The sequence below is a fragment of the Meles meles genome, chromosome 15, assembly GCF_922984935.1.
Source record: "Meles meles chromosome 15, mMelMel3.1 paternal haplotype, whole genome shotgun sequence".
Lineage (NCBI taxonomy): Eukaryota > Metazoa > Chordata > Mammalia > Carnivora > Mustelidae > Meles > Meles meles.
In genome coordinates, this window is record NC_060080.1 from 29,804,777 (window position 1) to 29,820,673 (window position 15,897).

Genomic DNA, 15,897 nt, shown 5'->3' on the forward strand with positions numbered 1-15,897 from the left:
AGATTTAAATCAAGACATAATGTATATTCAGGTATAAAAGATGCAAAAAGTAACAATTTTATTTATTTATTTGAGAGAGAGAGAGAGAGAAAGCGGAAGCAGGGGAAGGAAAGGTAGAGGGAGAAGCAGGTTCTCTGCTGAGGAGAGAACACAACAAGTGGCTCCATCAATCCCAGAATCCTGGGATCATGATCTGAGCTGGAAGCAGACACTTAACAGACCGAGCTGCCAAGGTGCCCCTAGAATTCTTTCAAATGTAAACATAAGTGTATATTAAAATTTAGAAGCTTAAAGGTATACTCTAAGTTAAAATTATAAAAAGAGAATTTATTCTTGGAAATTCTTATTAATATTTAATGAAAAATAAAATCTACTGCAGGGGGATAAATGTTTACTATGAAAAAGGAACGAAAATTCAATTAAGCTTTTTCTTTTTTTTTTTTTTTTTTTTTTTTTTTAAAGATTTTATTTATTTACTTGACAGAGAGAGATCACAAGTAGATAGAGAGGCAGGCAGAGAGAGAGAGAGGGAAGCAGGCTTCCCGCCGAGCAGAGAGCCCGATGCGGGACTCGATCCCAGGACCCCGAGATCACGACCCGAGCCGAAGGCAGCGGCTCAACACACTGAGCCACCCAGGCGCCCCTCAATTAAGCTTTTTCATAGCAGCAGTCTAATAATAAGAGATAAAATTACTGAATTGAAAATGCAAAAAAAAATACACATATATCCTGATGAAAACATACTTTTTTCTGTTTGACCACAGGAAACTTACTGTCTGAGTAGTTGTCGACCTTGTTTCCACATTAACTGGCTGTTTTGCTGTGGCTGTACCTCTGTTTCATTACCTTCATCTGGAAAACATTAAATCATAATAAAAGTGCCTTGTTTCATTCATTAGAGGGCATCTCAATTCAAAAATATGCCCAATAAAAATTTATAAGATTAAGAATATGCAAAACTACACTGTAAGGTATGTTTTAAGACAATATATATTTTTAAACTAATTATCTTAACAAAAATAATATCAATTCATTATTGCTACTAGACTCCCCTGAGCGTTAGCAGAACTAAAATAAAGACATTTTCCCAATCTCTACTAGCCTGAGAGTTTTTGTCCAGAACAAAGACCTATTCAAATCAAGTCACACGGTAAGAGTCAAATCAAAGTATTATGGAGCACCACATCAGAGCTAGAACAAAGCATTCAGGAATGATGATAGAAAAGCCAGTCTGGTAAAGAGTAGAAAGGGGAAAAATAATTTCAATCCAAATCTATTTCCTTCACTAGTTATTAAATGAAAACTTCAAATATTCTTTTGAAGACATCCTTTCAATGAAAACCACCTAAGTCTTATAAAGCTTAAATTCATCATTCAGTAGAAAGTGAATGCTTTTAAGAATATAGTAAAATAAAAAGAGCCTTCTGTGATAAATCTGGACTACAGAATTTCCAAACTATACTCTGACTCAACTTTAAAAATACAAAAAATTCTCACTTTCTATCAGCCCTCGATTAAACTGTAAGAATCTGTTCTTTTACAGGGTTTTATTCACTGGAGATGTAAGAGAGACTGAGAAAATTTATTTTATGATATTTGATGTTAGGCATTTACTATGTTCCAGATGCTGTGTTAAAAACACATCATCTCTTTTAATCTTTACAACCTGAAAAGATAGGTGTTATTACTATCCCCATTTTAAAGATGAAAAAGATGAGTTTTACAAGTTAACTGTATGATTTCCAATTAAGTGCTGAAATCACATCTGAGTCCAGAGTTCACGTTTCCCTCTACATGCTATCACTACAGTGATAAAAAAAAAAAATTAAAGAAATATATAAATAAGAATTAGATTTTCCATTTTCAATTTTCCTCCTAAAATAATCAGGCCAAGCTCTGAGACATACCAAAGAAACATTAAGAGAAGGAAGGGAAAAAATAAAAGGGGGGAGTGGTTGGAGAGGAAGATGAACCATGAGAGACTCTGGACTCTAGGAAACAGACTGAGGGTTTCAGAGGAGAGAGGGGTGGGGGGCTGGGTTGGCCTAGTGATGGGTATTAAGGAGGGCACGTATTGCAATGAGCACTGGGTGTTATATGCAAATAACAAGTCATGGAACACTACGTCAAAAACTAATGAAGTACTGTACGGTGACTAACATAACATTTAAAAAAAAAAGGAAAGAAAATCAAAAGAAACAGCAGTAGACCACACTGTGGCAGGAAGATTAAGTTACCTCAAAAAGGTAGATTACTTTGGGATGACCTCAGAGGGTATACTTTTTAAAAAGGGCAAAAATAATGTCCCCAAGCATAACAAATGACATGGAGGACACTGGGAGATGGAGAGGAGAAGGAAGTTGAGGGAAATTGGAAGGGGAGGCGAACCATAAGAGACTATGGACTCTGAAAAACAACTTGAGGGTTTTGAAGGGGCGGGGGTGGGAGGTTGGGGGAACCAGGTGGTGGGTAATAGGGAGGGCACGTTTTGCATGGAGCACTGGGTGTGGTGCAAAAACAATGACTACTGTTACGCTGAAAAAAATAAATAAATAAATTTAAAGGGTCACAGAAAAAAAAAAAGAAGTAATTGGCCTTATATTAAAAGATTTTTAAACAATTCATGTTAATAAGCTTTAAATAAACAATTCTTAAGATAATTTAAAAAAAATGTCCCCATACTAAGGAAAAACAACACACATCTTGTTTCCACTGACGCACAAATTCAAGAACTATGGTTCACAAATGGTTCCACACATTCAGGAATATACTATGGTATATTCTAATATATCTTAAGTCAAGTAAGCTATACTTGCCAAGGAATACTTATAGGGGCATTCCAAAAGACTAAAAATTTCCTATGTGAAGGAACTTTTGAGGTCCTCTAATTTCCCATCAGTATAAGCGTCTCTCAGCCACCCTCAGAAGTACTCCACTGCCTGTGCCTACTTTGGCAGCTAGTGATGTTACCAAAGTACAACACATACACTCAGTGGAATACTGTTTACAAGGAATTATCTACAGATACGCAGCAACAGGAATGAATCTCAAATGCATTACGCTAAGTGAGAAAAGCTAGAATCAGAAGGCTATATTCTGCATGATTCTGGAACTCATACGACTTTCTAGAAAAGGCAAAACGATAAGAACATAAAACAGATGTGTGGCTGCCACGGGATTAGACTGGTGGCAAAGGGGCTGACTACAAAGGGTAGTAGTAACGAGACTATATGTTTTTGTGAAAACACTAAAAAAGTGAATTTTACTTATGTGAATGCTATCTTAATAAAAAATAAATTAAGCCTAATCAAATAAGAATGCATCTTCACCCTCTTTAGAAGTGTATTGATGCATTGAGATAAAAATCTGACTCCCTGGGTAACATGTTTTTTAAAAAAAGTCTGAAGTTAAGAGAAAAAAAAACTCATACATGTGAACTTGATTTTCCCCACATTTCCTTATCCAAGCTAAAATTCACAGTTCTCTCAATCAACTATTAGATTCACTCTCACTTTATCAAGTTAGAAAAAATGACATCAAACAAAAGACAGGATTTTTAAAGGGGTAAGAGCTGAACTGCTTGGTAATATAAAAGTAGTTAACTGATACTTCCAGTCAAGTTGGAAGTAACAGGGATCCAATTCACCCTCCTGCTTGAAACAACTATAAAACTAAACAGATGAAATCATGGTTAAGACCTGATGTCAGGCAACAAAGGACAATGATCCCTGAGAGAAAGGAAGCACACAGCACACCGATTATTCCAGCTTACCACCTTGACAGAGTTTCTAGATTGTGGCATACAAAAACAGTATCTGAGGAAATAATGGCTGAAAAGTTCAGTAATTCATGAAAACTATAAATCCACAGATCTAAGAGACTCAATGAACCCCAAGCACAAGAAACACTGGAAAGGGGACATCTGGGAACTACACCAAAACACATCATAATGAAATTGCTTAAAACCAATGACAAAATGAAAAATCTTAAAAGTGCCAGAGAAAAAGGTCATGTTCTGCATAGAAGAATGGAGATAAGTTTAATAGAAAATCTCTCATCAGAAACAATGGAAACAAGCAAAAGAAAGACTTTCAGACACACAAAGGCTGAAAGAATTCACCGGCAGCAGCCCGTATTATAGGATGTGTAAAAGTCCTTGAGGTAGATGGACTGTGACACCAGAAAATACAGACCCACACAAAGAATGATGAGCACTGGAAATATATACTGTTTAGACCATTGAAATCTCTTTAAGAGAATTGACTGTTTAACAAAAATAATAATGTAGTGCGTGACTTACAACATAATAGAAGCAAAATAATGTGAAAACAACTGCCAAAGAGAGATGGAAATCCATATTTACAAGGCTCTCATACTATAAGAAGTAGTATATTGTCACTTAAAGACACACTGCGCCAAGTTAAAAAAAAGTATACTGTAAACCCTAAAGCAACCACTGAAATAGCAAAGAGTTACAGCCAGTAAGTCAGCAAGAGATAAAATAGAATAATAATTAAAAAAAAAAAACAATAACTATATTATCCCAAAGAAATCCAGGAGAAAAAAAGGGATCAAAGAACAGACTGAACAAACAGAAAACAAACAGCAAAGTGGGTAGCTTTAAATCTAACCATATAAATAGTCACATGAAATGTAAATGGTCTAAACATCTCGATTAAAAGACAGAATTTGTCACTCTGGATAAAAATACTCATTTTTAATATGTACCTGGCTTCTAATATTAAATAAAAGAAGCTAAAATACGGAAGATAAATAGATTTTAACATAACCTGGGGTAAAATTTCCTAGGGTAGAGGGGGGAGAAAAAGTTAGAAGGGAAATTAATTTTATTATGAAAATTGTCTCAGAAAATATCTGGATTGTCAGTTTAAAAAGAAATACTGTAAATGGATAAAAGAGCAAAGACTAGAAGAATTCCTGCTTCTTTAAAGTTTACCCTGCTTGGATACACCACCTTCTACCCTCTCCTAGTCACTGTCCTCATCACTGCCACCCACAAATCCCTCAATAACACTTGGAACCAGGCTTACATGCTTCCTCTGCAACCAAACACTTACCTCATCTTGAGCAAAGTTAATATTCCTGTGGGTGATCCACTTCAGCCTCCCCACAACCACCACCCTCTCTAGCTGTCATACCTCAGATCCTGTCATTATGAAGAACAGGCACAGATACAAACTCCTTCTCTGAGCATATTCTGCAGGCTCATATTCCCACCTCACCTGTCCTTCCTTAGCTGGGACCCTAGACCGGGGGCCAGCAAATTACAACCTGCAAATCAAATTACAACCTGCAAATCAAACGTGGCCTGCCGTACTCATTCACTTATATGTTGTGGCTACTTTCATGTTAGGATGTCAAGAGTTGAGTAGCTGCAACAGAGCACATATGGCCTAAGAAGCACAAAGAGTACTATCTGGTCCTTTACAGGAAAAGTTTGCTGGCCTGCTCCAGACCACAGCCTGTCCCCTCACTTTTACCCATTAGCCTCCTTCGGTTCACAGTCTACCACTTCAACTATTCTTTAGTCTATGTCCTCAAATTTCTTGTCCGTCTGGACTCCCCATGAATTCAAAATTTTTACCCAAGCTGTCAAGAGTGCAAACCAATGCATCTATATGAACTCACGATCACACTCCTCAACTGGACCCTTGGCTTTTCCCAATCCTACTGTTTGTGATCAGTTTGCCCTCCGGCTCTTATTTTTAACTTCTCTACTTTTCTTAAACCTGTCCTACACTCTAAGCAGTCTCACACATAAAGCTATCACATTAATACTCACCACCAAAGTGAAGCCCAAACCTACAAATCCTTCACCTAAGGTTTACATTCTTTCTTGGAACAATATTATGCTCCTCCCACCATTCTCTGTCCTTCCTATTCTGAGTATCTTTTCTCTTTCATTTTTATTTGCTCCTCCTCTAAGAAACACATCTCCCTCCGCACACACACACACACTTTGCTTGACCCCCATGTACCCTTTAAGCTTTCCCTCTCTTTCACCTTCTCAATCTAAGCTTCCTGAAAAGATAACTGCGGCTTAGTCTTCATATTCTACTCATATCTTTGTTTCTACCCTTACTTTTCTCCAGAACTGCCCATAGTAATGACCCATGTATCACTAAATCTTAAAACTACTCTTTAGAACCTCTGGTTATTAATTGTAGTGCTTTAGAGTCCTTACTTCTGGAATCCCTCTCTTCTCCTGGTTTCCATCCTACCATTAAGATAATTCTTATAATTTCCTTTTCCACTTTCTATTCTTCTACCAGTCCTCAGGGCTCCAATCCAGGTCCTCCTCTCACTCTGAATAAAGTCTAGAGTTGGGAGGTCTGGGAGGGGTGCCTCTTCTTCCTCTCCAATGATCTGAGTGCCTTTGGGATCATGTACTGACGCCTCTCAAATGTAAACATCAAACCCATACTTCCAGTTTGAGCTCCAGACCCACAGAGCCAGCATCTACCAGCCATCTTCACTTGATTGCCTAACTAATAAATCCAAAAGTGATTTATCTTTCAATCTTCCAAATCTACTTCCGGTCTAGTTTTGGGAACTAGAAGTGTGGGGGTCATCTTTGAATGTCCCCCTTTTTTTTTATCCCCTGCATCAAAACTGGAACTCATTCCTGCAGATTCTACTCCGGAAGTATTTTCTCAACACAACACTCCTCTCCCTCAATCTCTTGACGTCCAGTCAGTGCCCTGTCAAGGCACCCTTCTTCATTTAGCCAGAAGGCAGCAAATAGTCCTCTCACCAGTCTCCTCATCACCAATCCAGCTGCTCTCTGATCCATCTGCTACATTGCTGCCTGTGGGATCTAAGAGAAAGCTGATCCTTCAAATACCTTCTCAAAACTCTTAGGATAAAATGCAAATTCCTTAAAATATTTTACAAGACCCCTGTAAGATATTTTACAATCTGCCCTGCCCCTTTCCCCTGCTGCATCTAGAAACACTCCTTCCCTCCCTTTCTCTACTAGCCAGTTATTTTATTTCTCAAATGTGCCAGATTCTTCCCTCTGCCTTCCTCCCACCTCATTCAGCAAATATTTAGTAAGTTCATTTTCCCTGGTCAATTCTTAACCGTCCTTCAGATGTTAAATTTAAACACCATTTGACTACTTAGGACCAGATATTGTGCTCCATAACACCTATTATCTTCCCCATTTTACATGTCATTTTACTGTAATCACTTTTTTTTAAATCTTCACTGTAAAAATTCAATAGGGCATTGCTATCTTTTTCACTGAATTTGATGCTGGGTCTGACAAGCATTACATATTTAGCATTTTTATTTTTTTTAAGATTTTATTTACTTATTTGACAGACAGAGATCACAAGTAGGCAAAGAGGCAGACTGAGAGAGAGAGGAGGAAGTAGGCTCCCCGCTGAGCAGAGAGCCCGCTGTGGGCTCAGTCCCAGGACCGTGGGATCACAACCTGAGCTGAAGGCAGAGGCTTTAACCCACTGAGCCACCCAGGTGCCCCTTAAAGATTTTTTTTATTTATTTGACAGAGATCACAAGTAGGCAGAGAGGCAGGCAGAGAGAGAGAGAGAAAGAGGAAGTTCTCCCCGCTGAGCACAGAGCCCGATGCGGGGCTCTATCCCAGGACCCAAGGATCATGACCTGAATCGAAGGCAGAGGCTTTAACCCACTGAGCCACCCAGGCGCCCCATGTTTAGTATTTTTAAATAAACAGTGAAAGATCAATAGATGGAAGCATACTAGGTACTAACCATGTGTTGTATACTAAGAAAATAAACCTGAAAGTTGTGAATTATTTCCACTATTTTCCCAGCTTCAGATAAGCAGCAGAGCAATCCCCAAAAGATTAAGTAATACCACAAGTATTTAAAGTGTCAGGGCAGAGGTGAACTTACATGCGTAAGAGTCAAACTTTTTCTAGAACCACACTATTTACTTATAAACATAAACATTTTGCATATGTTGCAACTAGACTTTTATACTCCTAAAATAATATCTAAAAATAAGGAAACAAACTTTTTTTATATAGAAGTTCTGAGTAAATCATTTCTGTGAATCAGACAAGATACTTTTAGGACAGGCTTTAACAAATAGTTTAAATTTAATACATTTAAGTGCATCTCAAGTCAAAAGGAGAGACATCAAAGTAAGACAGAACAATTTAAAAAACAAAGAAAAAATAGGCCTATGATCAACTGTTACTGCTCTAAATCTTGAGGATTCATTATTCAGCTGGGGAAATGTGTGAACATTACTACACTGAATTGAACTTTAAAGTTAGCAGCACATTCAGAACTTACTTTATAAGGTTTTTTTCATACATTGTCAAATACAGAAGCAGTGTGGTAAAATGGGATTAATATGAATTTTGGACTTTATAGGTTGGGGACAGCTGGCTGGCTCAGTCAGAAGAGCATGTGACTCTTGATCTTAGGGTTATGAGTTCGAGTCCCACCCTGGTGTAGATATTACATAAACAAACAAACAAACAAACAAACTTTAAAAATATATATGAATGTTGGGAGTCATTATACCTGGGCCAGATCTATATTCCCATTATTTAATAGTTGTGTGATCTTATGCAAGTTTCTCCACTTCTCTGAGTTCAAATTTCACATAGGTAAAATAAGAACAATATCATCTTTATGAGCAACTATTTTAAGAATTAAAGTTTACATACATAAAGCCCCTAGTAAAAGGCATATACTTCAGCCAATGATATAAACAATAATTGATATCTTCAGATATTTGATCTAGAAATTTAATCTGAAATTAAGTCAAAACATACTCATTTGAAACATAACTTTTGAACAAGTTTTCTTACTGTTATACCTACTAATAAGTCAGTTAAGTCTATACCCTTAATATCTGATTGTTTACAAAGTGCTATTTTTGTAGGGATGAAGAGGAAGGTAGGAGGAAAAAAGAAGAAATAACAGAAAAAGATAATAAATGTTTCAGCTGTTAAAAGATGGTCTGACTGCAGAATCATCTGTGCATAAGAAAATCCAAGAACAATTTTGCACCTGCAACTGAAGGATTAGGTTGAAGGGATTAGGAATTCCCTGTACTTGAGAAGGTATCTCTGAACTCTGTCATTCCTTCTCTTTCTCTCAGGATTTCAAGGGCATCATGTGCTGTACTGCACATCTCGAAGTTCCCATTAATACTGGGAAACCTAGCAAGACACAGTTACGTTAGTGTGTTACCCCATGAATTCTGATCCTTCTAGGAAGTGTAGAACATAAGCAGAAAATGGGAAACTAAAAGAAAGGGGAAGATGAAAAAGAAAGGTAATGGAAAATCATCTAAACAACACTAAATGATTAGCGCTAAAGATAAGTAGGTCAGAAAAATCACTAATATGCAAATAATTAGAAATTAATTTGCAATTTAAAATATTGCTGCTACAAATATTAGATGTCAACTTCTTTTTAATCATTTAAACTTCCTTTAATATTAGCTTACCAGAATCATAGCTTGGCGGCTTCATATCTCCCTGATTCAATTCTGTTCCATATTTCAACTTGTGGTATTTGGCTCTAACAAAGAAATAAGAAAATACAAACCATCTTAAACATAGTTAAATGAACTTGAGGATATGTAACAGGAGTAGTCATCAGTATACATTAGTCCTGGCTACCTTTCAAAACAGCCTTCCACGGTGTCAAAGTAGTCATCATTATTATTTTGTTATTGTTATACCATCAAGTGCCATTATAAGAAATAAAAGAATAACACTGGGAATCATAAATCTTTCTATAATTACGTATCACATTCTACTTTCTATAGTATTCAAATTTCCTTGATGATTGCCGAAGTACAATTCTCCTATCAAAAGCAGTAAATAAATTTGGATTATGAAATAAACTTGTAGAAGACTAACCTTTCTCAAAATTGATGTATTTATAAAAAGAAATCTCATCTAATGATATGTACACACAATGGAATATTATGCAGCCATAACAAAAGAGTGAGATCCTGCTATTTGTGACAACATGGATGGATCCAGAGGGTATCATGCTAAGTGAAATAAGACTAAGAAAGACAAATACCAAGTGGTTTCACTCATATGTAGAATCTAAAAAATAAATAAATAAACAAAAATGAATAAACAAAAAGCAGAATCAGACCAGAGAATTACCAGAGAGAAGGGTGGTGGGGGGATGGGCAAATGGGGGAAGGGACTGGGTGATAAAGGCTTGAGTTATGGAATGAATAAGTCACAGGAATAAAAGGTAAAGCACAAGGAATATGGTTGATGATATTATAATAGCACTGCATGGTGACACATGGCAGCTACATTTATGGCAAACATAGCATAACATATAGAGATATTGAATCACTGTGTTGGACACCCGAAACTAATGTAACATTGTGTATCAACTATACCCAAAAAAACATTTTAAGTAATCTATAATACTCTGTGCCTTGTCAGGCAATTATGATTTATCAAGTATGCATTACAGTAAACAATCCAAAGGAGGGAGGGGGAATCAGCCCTAACCACCAGTGTTGAATATGATATTTCAACAGGAATGAACAAATTTTTTTTAATAGTCAAGATATCCTTTGCCTTTTCAGGAAGAACTGTGGACAGAAATTCATATCTATTTCCCTTTTAAAGCTAGCTGAATATAATTATTTCTGGCTAACCTGATTTTACCATTTCAGATTTAACCATCTGAGACCAGAAAAGTAATCCAGATAAAGTAAAAATTTTAAAGGTCAACCAAAAATGGTCATACTTACATAATGTATTTATGTATTTTGACTGATTTGCTTCCTAAAATATTGAGGCTTTTATAATAAATATTAAATGTAATAAGGTTAGGATAACAACAATAATAATAATAATTTGAAAAACCAAAGGAATAAAGTGATAAAGAAGGAATGAGGGGATAATATACCCAAATTTCAAGTTAATTTTTTTATAAAAAACTAATTGAGCATGTAACATAAATAAGTTTTTGTATTTCAAAAAAGGTATAAAGGAAATGGAAATTCTTTGGTCAAATGGGCAAAGCACTGGAATTCATATTATTTTGCAGCTATAACAGAAAAAGCAAAGTTTATATAGAGGAGAATCTTAAGAAAACCTGTGAAAATTACAGACAGCTGATGTTCTATTTAAGGTAGGTAGCAAGTATATGAGTATATTATATATTAGTCTTTAAATGTTTTGCATATGTATGAAATGTTTTGTAATAATATGTACCTATTAAAAATAAAAAAGAATTTTTAAGAATTTTTTATTAACATATAATGTATTATCTGCCCCAGGGATACAGGTCTGTGAATCATCAGGCTTACACATTTCCCAGCACTCGCCATAGCACATACCCTCCCCAATGTCCATAACCCAGTCACCCTATCCTTCTTCCCCATACCCCAGCAACCCTCAGTTTGTTTCGTGAGATTAAGAGTCTCTTATGGTTAAAAGTAAAAAAGAATATTTATTTTATATACGTGTTTTATATATATATATGTATATATATGTATATACTTCATGTGCATAGAAAATTTCTGGAAAAATACATGATGCATAAGATATTAGCAAGATTTCCTTTGGTAAGGGAAAGCAATACATAAGGGAGACCATACTGTGTTATTTGGAAGAAATGCATATATTTCTTCTTTTTAAAAAATTTTTAATAAATACTTTTGTTCCAAATTAACTAGAATATCTTTTTCTCTATTCCCAATGTTTCCGTTAATCACAAAGATTTCATAACCAGATCAAACATTTCCACGTATCTGTAATAATGCTGATTATTAGAGAATGTAGCCACTTAATTTTACTTAGTTACCAGAGAGTAAACAAGGTTCTTAAAGTAATTGTCAATCTTCAGATTTTTCATCTACCATGACACAAAGTTATAATACCTCCTAAAAGTCAAATAGCAATTGAAAGTAACTGGTATGAGGATGGAATTAAAATAGCAATAAAATATTATGGAGTCTATATATATATATATATATATATATATACACACACATATGAATGTATGTGCATGTGTCTGTGTGTATAGGAAAAAAATATTTCTACACATGAAACACTGCACTATAGCGCATTCTAGTGGTCTTGGGAAAAACTGCAACAGAGTTTATATAAAAGGGGAATAGAAAATATTCTTTACAATGTATGTAATAAAAATAACATACTATGAACTAACAGTTCATTAAAAAAATAGACACAGACAAAGTAAGTAAAGAACTGTTGTGTTTACCACTGGCTGCGTTCCCTTAAAGCAGGGTCTCCCTACTCAACTGTTAAATTCACTGAAAAATAATTTACTCACAGAAACTTTCTCAACTTAGTAACATTTCTTTCGAAGCCAACATGCCAAATACTTTTCTCACTCATATTGTTTTGCATGGTTTTATTTTTTTAAAGATTTTATTTATTTGACAGAGAGAGACATGGTGAGAGAGGGAACACAAGCAGGGGGAGTAAGAGAAAGAGAAGTAGGCTTCCCACCAAGCAGGGAGCCCAATATGGGACTCAATCCCAGGACCCTGGGATCATGACCTGAGCCGAAGGCAGATGCTTAATGACTGAGCCACCCAGGCGCCCCTTTCCCATGGTTTTAATACTTCATCTCACAATGTTACCTACCACAATCTTACTCCCTTATCTTTTTGTTTTAATGTGACTGTAAAATAAATAGCAGAGCTCATGCCTATGAACTCTATGTCTAACATATAGCTTGGCCTCCCAATGGGCCTTTATTGGTTAAAAGAGCATAAAAATTGTGTAATAATAAAGAAGTTCCATTATAGTTTTGTTTCAAAGTCTATTGTTATAAATAATGGGGTAGGAATATAACATAGCATCCCAATCACATTTTAAATGTTGATGCTAAAAATAATTTGATTAAATCAATGAACTGTTTCTGAATTCTTTTGACATCTCAGGCACAGTACTGGCTGCTGGGAATAACCTGCAATTTATAGTTGATTAAAGGTGGAGGCAAAGAGATGTCTAAGAGATAGAAATTAAGTAACAACAGCACACTGTGATAAGAGTTATAAGTTTTATCATATGTTATAGGAATTCAGATAACAGGTTATCTAATTCTGCCAAAGGTGGTGTCAAGGAGAACTACCAAAAAAGGTAACATATGAGATTTTAGCTAAACCTCAAAAAACCATTTCCCATCAGACAGATGGATTGATAAAGAGTATTTCTGTCAAAAGAAAAAGTGGGGGAAAAAAATACATCATGGGTCAAAAAAAAAAAAACTGTGTGTGTGTGTGTGTGCGCTCACGCATGTGCATACTGAACTAGGAAGGGCCCTGGCTGTAAGAGGTTTTACTAAGATCTTTGAAATTAGCTAGATATTTTTAAGCAGGGATATAACACCTGTATTTCAAAAAAATGAATCCTATAAATGTGGAAGATGAATTAGAATATGGAAACATCAGAGGCAAGGAGGACTTTTTTTTAAATTATTTATTTATTTTATAAACATATAATGTATTTTTATCCCCAGGGGTACAGGTCCACCAGGTTTACACACTTCACAGCACTCACGATAGCACATACCCTCCCCAATGTCTATAACCCCCTCCCCCTCTCCCAACACCCCCTTCCCCCAGCAACCCTCAGTTTGTTTTGTGAGATTAAGAGTCACTTATGGTTTGTCTCCCTCCCGATCCCATCTTGTTTCATTTATTCTTCTCCTATCCCCCTAACCCCCCATGTTGCATCTCCACGTCCTCATATCAGGGAGATCATATGATAGTTGTCTTCCAAGGAGGATATTTTTTACAGTTTTTACAGTAGTGCAGATGAAAGAGAGAAATGGGGAAAAATGGAATGTTTCAGAATCGTATCTTATATAGTATTTAAGGTTCTTCAGTATAGAATTTCCTGAGTAAATATTAAACACTATGTGTTCCTGAAAAATAAGATATAAATTTGCTCATTTTGCATATTCCATCACACTTTAAGGAATGCCTTGAAAAATTCCTGACTAGGCGAGTAATCTTTCTGCAGTGTTAAAAGATTCAGTTTCACTTAATTTTGGATCTTTTTAAGTGGGACTACTTAGAAAATCTGTAACACAGCAATTCTAAATCATGATCCTTATACTTAGCTGTGTCAGGGTAAATGACAAGATGTCTAGAATTCGCTGTTCTAAAATAGATAAAGATGAAGTAAGACTGACAGGAACATTAACTGTTGAGGCTTGTAGGTGTATATAAAAGATATCAGTCTCTCTACATTTATGTTTCAAATTATGCTCAATAAAAAAAACCTTAAAAATTCTTGGCTTAAAGTATTAGAAAAAATAATTTCAGAATCAAAAGAATGGAAATGTTCTAGAACTCCAAAATTTTTAAAAACTCCTGGCATTAAAGCATTAGAAAAATAACTTCAGAGCTAAAGAACTGAAATGTTTAAGAGCTCTAATCCACAAAGAAATGGTTTTTTATTCCTTATTATACTTAAGTAGTGCCATAACATCAGGAATAATCTCAAATCATTCAGTAAATTTCAAAACATACAAAATCAGTGACTCTTCTCAAGAATTCCATTAGTTAAAAAAAAAAAAAAAAAACTTCCCTAGACCCAGCCAGTTATCTCTTCTGTTCTTCAAAGTCAAACTACTTGGAAAAAATAAGCGACTGTATCTGTCGCTACTTTATCTGTCCTTCTCAGCCCTCAATCCCCTGTGATCTGGTTTATGTTCCTGCTACCTCACTGAAACTATTCTGGCAAGACCAGCAAGCTCCTACCTGACAAATCTAGATGACTACTTTCAGTTTACTTACTTTGAGTCTGTTTGGCATCTGCAATTGTCAAACTCCCACCTTCTTTAGCTTGCTTCCACTATACTGCTCTCTCTTCCTTCTCCAACCATTCCTTTGCTGGCTCTTAATCCCTCTGCCTCAAACATTTCCATTTCCTGTGGCTCCGGATGATTCTCTCTTCTCCCATAATACTTTTTCTGCTTGCTTCAACTACCCCTATAACTTTATCCATAATATTTATGGTTCCCAAGTATATACCTCTAGTCCTCAGTCCCATTCCCATATCTGTTTTTCAACACTTACTTCTTAATCTTTAATTCATTTGATAACTTATAAAACTTTCACTCAAGCCAGGAACTTCTATACCTCTATACCGAATCCTCTCTAATTTGTATGGATTCTATTTAAAATGTTTCATAGCGGGACGCCTGGATGGCTCAGTTGGTTAAGCGGCTGCCTTCGGTTCAGGTCATGATCCCAGCGTCCTACATCGTGCTCCTTGCTTGGCAGGGAGCCTGCTTCTCCCTCTGCCTCTGCGGGCTACTCTGTCTGCCTGTGCTCGCTCTCTCATTCTCTCTCTCTCTGACAAATAAATAAATAAAATATTTTTTAAAAACTAATAAATAAATTATAAAATAAAAATTAAAAAAATAAAAAAAAATGTTTCATAGCCTCCTCTATTTCAGGAGCTACCATGTTATAATTTCTCATCTTAGACTATTAGCCTCTTCCTGCTTCTATTAACAGATTTTTCCAGTCCATCCCCCATAATGAATGGGGATCTTTCCAAAATCTATTTCATACTATTCCATGCTCCTTTCAACTGCATGACAACTAAATATAATACGTATTCCTAGACTTTTCCCTGGACCAGGGAAAAAAGTACTATAAAATATAGTACTATAAAGGTACTATAAAAATCATTACTGGGACATTTCATGGGAAAAAATGCTATTAAGATCATAACTGGAACATATGAATATGGGCTGTATTAGGTAGTAGTGCTATATCAACATTAAATTTCCTTAATTTGATAAAGAATTATAATTATATAAGGGAATCTCCTTGCTCTTAGAAGAAATATACTGAGGTATACAGGGGTAAAGGGGTATAATGTCTGCATCTAAGTAG

The 15,897-nt window shown here is 35.7% G+C and overlaps 1 protein-coding gene across 2 annotated transcripts in view; it reads right to left on the reverse strand.

Moving 5' to 3' along the window:
• Nucleotides 1-15,897, reverse strand: part of STRN (striatin) — a 109,688-nt gene that overhangs the window by 54,023 nt on the left and 39,768 nt on the right. For both annotated transcript variants that reach the window (XM_045978986.1, XM_045978985.1), the window contains exons 3-4: nt 9,475-9,548; nt 774-852 (exon numbers count right to left, since the gene is read on the reverse strand). In XM_045978986.1, the coding sequence (XP_045834942.1) occupies nt 774-852; nt 9,475-9,548 (153 nt within the window). The remainder of the gene's footprint in view (nt 1-773; nt 853-9,474; nt 9,549-15,897) is intronic.